The following is a 12,472-nucleotide window of genomic DNA, read 5'->3' as shown; positions in this document are numbered from 1 at the left end:
TCCAGTCATGTAACTGCAGCTGGAATCTAACTGTGTGCATGATTACACACAGCCTGATACAGACAGGAAAGCACACAGCATTGTTGTTTGATTGAACTTCAATCTGTCTGTCTCTGGGTGGAGAGGAACCACAAAGGTATTTCTGAAGGATTTCCAGAAGCGAGCTCAAGGATGCTATCTTCTACAGATATTAAGATGGAAGCAAGAGTAGCGGCGGAAGTAATAGCCCACTGCCCTCTACATGCTCATCTGGAATCTCACTATAAAAAGGTTTTTCTTACACACCTGCAGAAAGACAGGCAACATGGACACATATTTGAAACAAAGCGTAACTGTTGGCATCTGTTATCCCTTTCATATTATCCATTACATTGAAGAGTAAAATGCATATTATGCACTCGCATAAATATTAAGGAGCATTTATCAGAATTAGTATTCAAATAGCAATTAATCACAAACTAGTAAGGTAAAAATCACACATTAATTATAAAAAAATATACAGAACTACACAGAGATGTTCCAAGCATGTTAAAGGGCATGAACAGCCTATTAAATATTATCACAGTAAGATACTTCATGTGTCTGTGATGATCTATGGATATAAGCAATGCCCTAGCTTTACCCACACTTTGTTCATCCATTATTATAACCACCTGAGATGATATAAGGACAATAACCAACCACAGCTTCAGAAGTGCACAGTTTTCACAACTATGTATAGGAATAGCCTTGTGCTCAAAATCTATTCCTTTTATTAACTTTTCACTTAACATCCACTTAAATTGTTAATGACTATTCGACATAGAATCTAAAATATAAACTCCCAATACTTTTAAAGTGTCATAGAGTATATAACAGCAAGAAAAAAATTGTAAGCAATTACATATTAATCATAGAATAGGTTGCAAAGGACTTTAAGATCATCTAGAATCAGTCTGAAGTTGAAAACAGGAATGCACAGAAATATTTTGATGCTTTCACACATATTTAAACAATGATGAATAAAACATTAAAGTACTGACCTGCTCAGGCTCCACATGGCAAAACATGGAAATCTTTTCCTTCACTGCCATTTCTATAGGTTTTGCACTTCTACAGACGATCTGTCATAACAGAAGGAAAAGACTTGAGCATTTACTAGGCAAACCAACAGAATACTCAATACTGCTCATGGAGAAATTAACTCCTTTGGAAGCACAGAACAAATTCATGTGCCTTTTTTAACTCTTCTTCTCTTTTTGAGTTCCACAACATACCATAGCTTACCAATATCTGCTAGCAAGGCAGAAGTAAATGAGTCACCTGCACATACTGACCCACTTTTATTAATCTTTGGTATTCCCTGTAGTACTGCTTCCTCATGTTCTCCCATCTTGTATTACTGTTGTAATACTCTCTACCTAAAGTCTAGCAGCTCTACAAGTACAAATAATATGATGACTCAAAAGAACAGATAAATTTTAAGCAATAATACTTAGCTTACATGCATGTTTTCCAGTATTTCAGTACTTCAGCACCTTTTTGTAGTTTTTAATTTGTATATCATAAAGAAAAGCAGGCTGAAGATGAGAAAACTATTTCATAATTTTTTTTGGGGGGTAGGGTGTTCCTGGTGTCACTATTCTGCTGAAGAATTTTAGAAAATATTGGCAATTTTTACCAATAAACAAACATGTGATTTAGTGTTTGTTGGAAGGTGTTATTTTGCATTATGTAACTTCAGGCAAATGCAGAACTGCTCTATCAGTGTGCTTATTGATTACTCAGTCTACTACATGAAGCTATTTTGAATCCTAAAAGTGCAACAGAAAGTAGGATGATCCTGATTCATTCATTATTTTCCCCATCTTTCCAGCCAATGCAACTACTTAGTGCATTAAGCCCTTTTTTGTTCACAAACTTGTAGTGGACCTCAGATAGCCTTGCCAGAATGCAGCTTAGTTACACTAATACTGACAAAGTCTAATTAATTTCCCCTACCCTTGCAAGAAATTCCAGAAACAGAAAACCAATGGCAAGTATAGGGGAAAACCAGCGCACATTTTAGTAATCATAAAATAATTATGAAACAATTTGTACATTCTATTCAATTAAGCACAACTTATACTTAAAAACTGCATAGTTTGAAAATATAATTCTTCAAACAGTAGTAATATATAATTGATAATATGGGCATATTATTAAATCCACTTTGAAATCTATCAACCATCTTGCTGAGACAAATTTAAAGTTAACACAGTCACAGAAAATTGGTTACAGTGGCAGAGACAGATCTCAAAGAAACAAAGATGCGTGACAATCCAGTTGAATAGGGCAGCACTGACAAGTGTATAATCAGTCTTCAAAACACTGTTACAGTGTCCACAGTATCTGTGGATACAGCAGTTTTCATTAAGCGTTTAGAACACCCCACGGAGAACAGAAAGGCTCCTGTACATGCACAGCTAAGGCTGGCCCAGCATGCCACCTCAGGGAAGCCTGGGCCCAAACAAGAAGGCAGCAGGTACTAAGAACAGGTCTAGCCAAGTATAGACCAGGCAGCCTGGCAGCACAGATTATGAAGGAAGACCTCCTGCCTGCTGTTCTAAGAACTTTCCCATGCGCTGTCTTGGCCTTGGGCCCCTGCTCAAGACAGCAACCATTTAAAGATTTTCTTGAAGCAGTGCCCAAGCAACTTTATAGCAGCGCCAAAAAGCTGTGCTCAGAGTTTAATCTCTCAGTGCTTTAGTGGTCACCAGAAGCCTCAGGCAAAGACTGAAGATGAGATAAAGTGACTAGATCAGCCTGTTTTTCTTTTATTACACACATTTAGCAGGCTTTTCAAAATTAATCTGAAGGGGAGTGAGGAAGTCAGGCACTGGCAATTATCTTAAAGGCTTTAAAAATCACAGGCAACTTTCCATATGCAGTTAGCACCTGAAAAGGAATTTTGAAATTTAGGGCCTGAAGCTTGGAACATAGAGCAGCACTGCACTACACAAGCTGATTACAGTTGCCACGTCATAACAATCTGAAGCTACACAAGACATCCTTTTCACATATCCTACTTATAAAGCCTATATAAGCCTAGGATATATTGTATGTACACATTGTAGGATATATTGTATATACACATATCCTACTTATATTGTAGTTATAAGCATGCTTTTTTGATAAACCTGAAATGCAAGAATTAAAAAATAAAAGAAAAACTAAAACATAGCACAAAATGTAATTGAGTGACTATTCTTTTAAGTTTTCTTCTTTGAAGATACAAATATATAGAACCAGTGACCATTCTCACTCCTCCTTCATTTCTGAGAAGGTGTCCTGGGTTCAGCAGTAGCATTTTTCTCTTTCTTAGTAATTGGTGCAGTGCTGTGGTTTTGACTTTCAGCCTGGGAACAGCACTGATAACACCAATGTTTTTAGTTGGTGCTCCGTAATGTTTACTCTGACCAAGGACTTTGTGAGTCTCATGCTCTGCCAGGGAGGAGGGGAAGCCAGGAGGAAGCAGAGACAGGACACCTGACCAAAACTAGCCAAAGAGGTATTCCATAACACAGCACATCATGCCCAGGATGTAGAACTGGGGGCAGTTGCCCAGAAGGGGCTAGATCACTGCTCAGTTGGGCTGGGTATCAGTTGGTGGGTGGTGAGTGGTTGTATTTTGTTCCTTTGTTTCTTCTCTTATCATTATCATTGGTAGTAGCAGCAGCGGTTTGTGCTATACCTTAGTTACTGGACTGTTCTTATCTCAACCCATGGGAAGTTACATTCTTTCGATTCTCCTCCCCATGCCTCCGGGAGTGGGGGAAGGAAGGGGGGGAGTGGCTGAGTTGCCAACTGGGCTTAAACCATGACAGAAGGGCTAGGAAGCTTTTTCTCTCAGCGGACTTTATGGAAACGGAAAAGGCTCAACAACTTCCAGAATCAAGTAAGAAAAATATTCTTTGATGTAATAGCCTCACACAAAAGAGCCAAATTGTCCTTTTCTGTTTCTCAATCAGACCTAGAAATAGAGTGTGTCTTCAGCAGTACCAGCTGCAGCTCAGGAAGACAGGAGCGTAAGTCTGAACTGAGGTTTTACTGGCATTTAAAGCTGTGCTGCCCTGGCTTCACTGCTATCAGCACTTGACCAAGCAGATTAACATCAGTGTCAGACACGTATAACAACAAGGAGCTGCATTATAGAATCATAGAACAGTTAGGGTTGGAAAGGACCTCAAGATCATCTAGTTCCAACCCCCCTGCCATGGGCAGGGACACCTCACACTAAACCATCCCACACAAGGCTACATCCAACCTGGCCTTGAACACCACCAGGGATGGAGCACTCACAACCTCCCTGGGCAACCAATTCCAGTGTCTCACCACCCCAACAGGAAAGAATTTCCTCCTTATATCCAATTTAAACTTCCCCTGTTTAAGTTTTAACCCGTTACCCCTTGTCCTGTCACTACAGTCCCTGACTGAGTCCCTCCCCAGCATCCCTATAGGCCCCCTTCAGATACTGAAGGCTGCTATTAGGTCCCCACGCAGCCTTCTCTTCTCCAGGCTGAACAGCCCCAACTTCCTCAGCCTGTCTTCATACGGGAGGTGCTCCAGTCCCCTGATCATCCTCGTGGCACTCCTCTAGACTTGTTCTAATTGTGTTTCCTCTCTGCTCCCAAGGAAAAGTACCAGGGAGGCAAAAACTGCATCCAGTGAATAACCACATACTCATTAACTAAAGCATTGGGGAGAAAGAACGGAAGGAGCTGGGCTTTTGATCATCTGCCAACTAGCATGAGGTGTAACTTGCTGGCTTTAGGTTCAGTATAGTATGTGGTGCAAGAAGGGACTGAGAGCAGCCTTGCTGAGAAGCATTTGGGGGTAGTGGTGGATGAGAGGCTCAACATGATATGGCAGTGTGCACTTGCAGCCCAGAAAGCTGCAATATGTTGGGCTGCACTAAAAGAAGTGTAAGCAGCATGTCAAGGGAGCGATTCTACCCCTCTACTCCACTCTGGTGAGACCTCACCCAGAATACTGTGTCTAGTTCTGGAGCCCTGAGCACAGGAATGAAGACATGGAGCTATTACAGCGAGCCCAGAGGAGGCAACAGAAGTCATCAGAGGGCTGGAGCACCTCTCCTGTGAGGAAAGGCTGAGTTGTGCTTGTTAGACCTGAAGAAGAGAAGGCTCTGTAGAGACCTTACTGTGACCTTCCAGTACTGCAGCCTTAGTGAAGCAGTGAAGCATGTATTTTCTATTTCTTCTAAAGTTCTTTTCTTTCAAGGGACACTAAGGCTTATACTTTGAAGACAGGTTACACAAGGACACTTCTGGATGACCTGTAAATGAAAATCTGCATTTATTGACTCACCAGATCTGGAGACAAGCCTAGACCCCTCAGTGCTCGAACACTGTTCTGTGTTGGTTTTGTCTTCTGTTCACCAGTGGCATTAGGCTGGAAAGACATATTTTGAAAGCTCAGATAGCAAAGCAGTCACAGGTGAAAAGAAAAAAACCATTGCAAATAATAATACCTGAAGGAAGTAAACATATCCAAACAGAGCCACAACATGGCAGAAACAGAGATGGCATCACTGTTCTATAAGGAATTCTGTGAAGAAACCACAAGGCCCTAGTTCAGGTCATGTTTATTTGGGGGTTTTTTGTTTGGTTTTGTTTGTGATTTTGGTTTTGGATTGTTTTTGGGTTTTTTTTTCAGAGAAACAGTTTCAGTGCAAGTGACTCAGGTGATAGAAAAGGAATATTCCAAAAGTTGGATTTTGCTAATAAACAGAGAATGCCCAACACAGCACACGGCCTTCAGTAACTGTTCTTGGAAATTAGCAGAGGTAGTAAGTAATTCTATTTTCAAATACGCAGAATCAATCCTACCAGCAGCTGACCAATCCTCCAATCCAAAGCTGTGGTGGCTAATAATTCTCTCTGTATCCACACTAGGTGCAATCATATCATCATTACCAGTATTTGCTTATCAAAATCTCCCCAGTGAATACTTATCTCTTAATAAGAAAATATATTTGTGAAGTAAAATTTAGAATAGAATGTTTAGAATAGAAATATACTTTTAGCCCTGCACAAAAAGTTGCAGCGGCCTTGATGAGAAGACCATTGTACACCAAGGAGTTCGTGATCCACACGTGAGTTCCCTTACAGAGGCCCACTGCGCTGCGCAAAACCCCTGGCTGCAGGACAAACTCAGCCAGCTCTTGTAACAGAGGAGCCAGCAGGCAGCTCCCACTCAAGATCTGCAATCCCATTACCTGCGTGGCCTTCCCTTTATCTAGGAACGCAGCAAGAAGTTCTCCAGAAAGGATGTTTGTTCTATCAAACATCCTTTCTGTTTACAATAAAGATGCTACAGTTGTTTCCTTGTAATGAAATTCTCTATTAGTCCAAATGACTAAAAGGGGAGAACCTCTTCTACGGATGTGGTCTGCCCAGCACACTGCACAGCAGGGTCATTCAATGCTACACAGCCTGGGGCTCCCACCACCTAAAGGGACATAAAGTCATTTATACCATCCTTTCCGTATAGTGTTAGCTCTAACAAATAGATTTTAAATGATACCTTAGGGATTTTCATGGCCTTTCTTACTGGGTTCATCATGTACCGGCGCCTTCTCGTGTGAAGTACAACTACATTTAGCCTTCTAGATAAATCAGTGTTGATAACAAGGGTTTTCAGTAACTCAGAATACTAAAACTGATTCTCATATCAATAAAGTAAACAGCAAAGCCTTTATTTACTTCAGTGTGACTGGGTTTCATATTTGCATCTCTAAAACCCTCAACCATGAAAGGGTTAATGGAAAAAGTAAATAAATACGAAGCCCAATACACATTAAAATCTATTTTATCAATTTTAATAACTTACCTGTGGTACTAGACTAACATGGATATTACAGAAGTTCTCTTTTTTTGCTTTGAACTGAAACTGTCGAAATGCTTCAATGAATGGCATTCCTTCAATATCTCCAATAGTTCCACCAAGCTGAAAAAGATAGCTTAGATATGTCAGCGTCAGAAAGCAAAAACAAACCAACCAAAAATCTACCTCTACCCAGTTTTCTGAAATATTTACCTTTAATAAAAAAAAATAATTAAAAAAAAAAGACAATTGAAACTCGCAGGCACACTCTGCAAAGAGCCTTGATCTATTCTGCGTATTTGTTCCCTGTGGAAAACATAACAATTTTCAAGTTTTTTTAAATTCACTTTACATCAAACACATAAGCTTCCCCTGGGAAGATGAGTGGTGCTACTGAATCATACATGCTTTGACGATGCCTTGGAAGTGGTAAACAAGTAATCAACAATGAACGATAAAAGCTTCCAAATAAGGCAGAAGCAAAGCAACATCTCCCTCTACAGGAGTCACCTGCATTGTACCCCAGGCTCCTGGCAATCTCTGGCAGTTCTACCTGTCCAATGAGCCAGGTCAACTGTGTGGGCTGACAGTGAGCAGATGCTGAGAGTATCAACCACAACTATTTCAAACTAAAGTCTTGATTTCTTGACAGCTACTCCGAATATGTGCTTTTAAAGAGTTTACACACATTAAGGAGAAACCCAATGACTGGTGTTGGGTTTTACTTCAAGTTTTAGTTTTGGTTGGTTTTGGGTTTTTTTCTCTCTAACAGGCTTTGCAATGATTGTGCTTACATGTGCTGCTTTGGATGGCATGCAACTAACTGCATAGGCGAGAGACACAAAAACCCTTTAGTTTCCTGTCTGTCACATTAATGAACAGTTGTGACCAACAAAATACAGGCATTTAGCAGTATTATCATAACTTTCCAACATCAATAACTGCCATATGGACAACATGAAGTAATACTTGACATTTTATACAAGACTTTCAATATTACCAAACCAATACCCAATACAAAGTCCCTGTTTTAAAGACAAAAATTGGATGTCTTTCAAAGATACAAAGAGATAAAGTAGACTAAGCACTGAATAAAGCAGTGTTTAGCACTTATGTCTTATGAAGTATTCCTATTTCATAATGATGGTTCTGTGCCATCAAGTGGCCTTTGATAGAATTGCACATTTGTGTTCAGTAGCAGAAAAACTTCAGACTGCATTTGTACATGACACACATACTCAGCCTAACTCCTTCACGGTTTTGCAAAGGGAAAACTTAGCAGCTTAGTTTCAGCAGTGTTCTAGAAGGGATTTAGTCAAGTAAACAGAAGCTGTAGGGATAAAAACCATACCTGTCATTTTCAGAACAAACCAAAGAAAATATAGAATCATAGAATCATAAAATAGTTAGGGTTGGAAAGGACCTCAAGATCATCTAGCTCCAACCCCACTGCCATGGGCAGGGACACCTCACACTAAACCATCTCACCCAAGGCTTTGTCAAATCCGGCCTTGAACACCGCCAGGGATGGAGCATTCACAGCCTCCCTTGGCAACCCATTCCACTGCCTCACCACTGTCACAGGAAAGAATTTCCTCCTTACATCCAATCTGAACTTCCCCTGTTTCAGTTTTAACCCATTACCCCTTGTCCTGTCACTACAGACCCTAAGGAAGAGCCCCTCCCCAGCATCCCTATAGGCCCCGCTTCAGATACTGGAAGGCTGCTATGAGGTCTCCATGCACCCTTCTCTTCTCCAGGCTGAACAGCCCCAACTTTCTCAGCCTATCTTCATACAGGACGTGCTCCAGCCCCCTTATCATCCTCGTGGCCCTCCTCTGGACTTGTTCCAACACTTCCATGTCCTTTTGATGCTGAGGACATCAGAACTGCGCACAATACTCCAGGTGAGGTCTCACAAGAGCAGAGTAGAGGGGCAGGATCACCTCCTTCGACCTGCTGGTCACGCTCTTTTTGATGCAGGCCCAGGACACATTTGGCTTTCTGGGCTGTGAGTGCACACAGAAGCCAGCTCATGTTCATTTTCTCATCGACCAACACCCCCAAGTCCTTCTCCACAGGGCTGCTCTGAATCTCTGTGCCTCGGATTGCTCTGACCCAGGTGTAGGACCTTGCACTTGTCATGGTTGAACTTCATAAGGTTGGCATCAGCCCACCTCACAAGCGTGTGGAGGTCCCTCTGGATGGCATCCCTTCCCTCCAGCGTACCAACCAAACCACACAGCTTGGTGTCATCGGCAAACTTGCTGAGGGTGCACTCAATCCCACTGTCCATGTCAGCGATGAAGATGTTAAACAAGACCGGTCCCAACACCGATCCCTGAGGGACACCACTCGTTACTGGTCTCCAGCCGGACATTGAGCCATTGACCACGAGTCTTTGTGTGCGGCCATCCAGCCAGTTCTTTATCCACCGAGTGGTCCATCCATCAAATTGATATCTCTCCAATTCAGAGAGAAGGATGTCGTGTGGGACAGTGTCAAACGCTTTGCACAAGTCCAGGTAGATGACATCAACTGCTCTACCCCTGTCCATCAGTTCTGTAGCCCCATCATAGAAGGCTACCAAATTGGTCAGGCAGGATTTCCCCTTAGTGAAGCCATGCTGGCTGTCACCAAGCACCTTGTTGTCTTTCATGTGCCTTAGCATGCCTTCCAGGAGAATGTGCTCCAAGATTTTGCCAGGCACAGAGGTGAGACTGACTGGTCTGTAATTCCCTGGGTCTTCCATTTTCCCCTTCCTGAAATAATGTGCCATTGCATTGCTGCTCTTCATAAAACTTCAGTCTGACCTTTTTACAGTAAGTAGCAAGGAGAAAGCAAGCTAGTTGTTTGTTTTCATTGTGAATATATACCCTAAAAGATTCTATACTTGCCTCAATTACACAGATTTGTGGTTCTTTTCTGTCATCGTCCACTGGAACTTTTGCCTGATTCATTACCCATTCCTGAACTGCATCGGTGATGTGTGGAACAACTACAAGAAAAAAAACAAAGCAAGCAAGCATATCTTGAGACCTACATACCAGGTTTTGCATGCAAAGCGGGAAAATGAGCAAAAAATCAAAAGGAAACTACTAGTTTCTTTTTCTATTTCTCTTTTTCTTGAGCCCAGAAGCCAAACATTATAGGAATATGCCCAAAACTCTTAGAAAAGAGAAAGGAATAAAGTGATGCAGCAAGGAATAGCTTGTTCTAGCTAATCACTTCAGCGAAGACTGAATGGACAAGTATCCCACAGAATTAAGAATATCACCTTGAACAGTTTTCCCCAGGTAATCACCATGTCTTTCTTTATTAATGACATGCTGATATATTTTTCCAGTGGTGATATTGTTGTCTTTATAGAGATTGATGTCCAAAAATCTCTCATAATTTCCCAAATCTAAGTCAACTTCTCCACCATCATTCAATACAAAAACTTCACCTGAAAAAAGAAAGAGAAAAGCAACAGAAAAGCAGTAAAATAATAAGGAACTATTAAACACTCAGCAGGAACACCACAAACTTCTCCTAAAATTTATTCAGTATTTTTTAAAATGACATATCACAACAACATATCAATAAAGCACATGCTGCAACTCAATCTGCTTTGTCATTCTGTGTGACCTAGACATTAAGTCTTTACTTTTACAGTCTACCCCTCAGTCACATATAGTTTGCAAATAAGTTTAAATTATATTGCCAAAATATTTAAGTGACTTAAAATATTTAAGCAGCATTTCAACAGCATACTACAACCCCTGACTGGAAGAAAACAATCTCCAGGAATCATAAATCAGCAACAAATAAAACATCAATTTACACATGGGAGCCAAACACTGCTTTCATAAGCATAAATTATTATGCATGTTCAAAGTGTTTCACTGTAAATTCTTGTTGGTTGAATCTACTTTAATGATTATAGCTTGGACCAGAAGGAAAGTTAGGCTAAATATAAACGCTTCTTCAAGCATGACCACTGTTTCTTATTCAATTGTTTCATCTTGTACATTTAGTTCACTACACCCACACCAAGTGTTCCAATCCTGAAAAATCTAACAAAAATATCCTTTGGGTTCAGATTTTTCGTAGACCTCTAAAGAGCCTCTAAATTCTGAATCTAATCAACTTCTGAAGGAACTAAAGTTGCTAGATCTTGACATAAGGCTGGAAAGCTCTTCAGAAAAAAAACAAAATATTTTGCCATGACTCAATAAACTAATAGTTAAACAAATCATGGAACCAGTGCACAAGGAGAAAAAGAGTCCTCCTGAAAGGGTAGTGTGGACTACAGAAATATATATCCTGCCAAGACACAATGCTCCAATGACAGTTTAACAAAAGCCACAAAGATGATAAGTGGACTGGAACACCTCCTGTATGAAGACAGGCTGAGAAAGCCTGCAGAAGAGAAGGCTGCATGGAAACCTCATAGCAGCCTTCCCTTATCTGAAGGGAGCCTACAAGGATGCTGGGAGGGACTCTTCATTAGGGACTCTAGTGACAGGACAAGAGGTAACGGGTTCAAACTTAAACATGCGAAGTGTAGATTGGATATAAGGAAGAAGTTCTTTATTGTGAGGGTGGTGAGGCACTGGAATGGGTTGCCCAAGGAAGTTGTGAATGTTCCACCCCTGGTGGTGTTCAAGGCCAGGTTGGACAGAGCCTTGGGTGACATGGTTTAGTGTGAGGTGTCCCTGGCCATGGCAGGGGGTTGGAAGTAGATGATCTTAAGGTCCTTTCCAACTATAACTATTGTATGATTCCATGATTCCGTGCTTACAAAAGGGTGGAATACTCCTGCCTGATCCTGGGAGGCACTGACTACATTCTCCGTACTAAGTTATCATTTAAGCCAATAGACACAGAGTGGAACCAAGACTTCTCATAAGCAGGCCTTGGAAGAACTAAAAAATATATCACTAAAAAAACTCTTAACTAGAAATCACTGAATTAAAATCCTGTGACTCAATCATATTTCTGCCAAAATGTTAACAAAAGAGGCTTGCCATTTTGGCATGAGTGAATTTCTGCTTACTACCCAGAAAGCTGGTGTTTCTTCACAAACATTAAGAAACTCTTAAGTGAACAGAATGGGGGGGAATATCATGTGGGAATTACTTGCCCTCATGTCCCCTCTCCTCTGTACCTGATCTGGGGGAGGAGTATATTCTCATAAACTCAAGACATCACAGGAGTCTTACCACCAAAGGTAAAGGCAACTGCCTAAGTAGCACCAGATATGCTTCTGAAAGTGCAGGACCACTGAATTAGTTAAATTTTGCTTTTTGGGAGAGGTCTGATGTGCTGTGCTCTTCCACTTAAAAAGCAAAGTGGTCTTTTTTTTAGTTAAGGAGATATATATGTTTACCTCTGGTTCCAAAACTTTTGGACTAGACTAAAAGTAGGCAGAAAAAAATCTAACAAATAAAAAGAATTAGAAATGTCAATTGGCTGAAGGTACTTTGGAACTTTGAAAAACAATTTTTAGTAAGTGTCTAAGTAACAAGCCAGATTGCTGAAGGAACAGCCAACATTACAAATGTTGACAGACTGACCTGTTGCTCATCAGCAATGTAGTCAATACAATCAAGGTAGCTTAGAG

The 12,472-nt window shown here is 40.8% G+C and overlaps 1 protein-coding gene across 6 annotated transcripts in view; it reads right to left on the bottom strand.

Moving 5' to 3' along the window:
• The window catches only part of CTPS2 (CTP synthase 2), a 68,209-nt gene that overhangs the window by 52,170 nt on the left and 3,567 nt on the right, over window positions 1-12,472 (bottom strand). For 5 of the 6 annotated variants that reach the window (XR_010612263.1, XM_065677389.1, XM_065677392.1 and 2 more), the window contains exons 3-7: window positions 10,142-10,312; window positions 9,762-9,862; window positions 6,871-6,987; window positions 5,347-5,430; window positions 1,023-1,103 (exon numbers count right to left, since the gene is read on the bottom strand). Coding sequence is in view for 5 of the 6 variants with exons in the window: in XM_065677389.1 (XP_065533461.1) it covers window positions 1,023-1,103; window positions 5,347-5,430; window positions 6,871-6,987; window positions 9,762-9,862; window positions 10,142-10,312 (554 nt within the window). In the remaining variant the exon portion in view is untranslated. The remainder of the gene's footprint in view (window positions 1-1,022; window positions 1,104-5,346; window positions 5,431-6,870; window positions 6,988-9,761; window positions 9,863-10,141; window positions 10,313-12,472) is intronic. The other variant, XM_065677391.1, reaches the window with a different exon arrangement.

Source organism: Lathamus discolor, chromosome 4, assembly GCF_037157495.1.
Source record: "Lathamus discolor isolate bLatDis1 chromosome 4, bLatDis1.hap1, whole genome shotgun sequence".
Classification (NCBI taxonomy): domain Eukaryota; kingdom Metazoa; phylum Chordata; class Aves; order Psittaciformes; family Psittacidae; genus Lathamus; species Lathamus discolor.
Note: the sequence above shows the minus strand (reverse complement) of the source record. Positions and strands in the feature narration are given on the sequence as shown.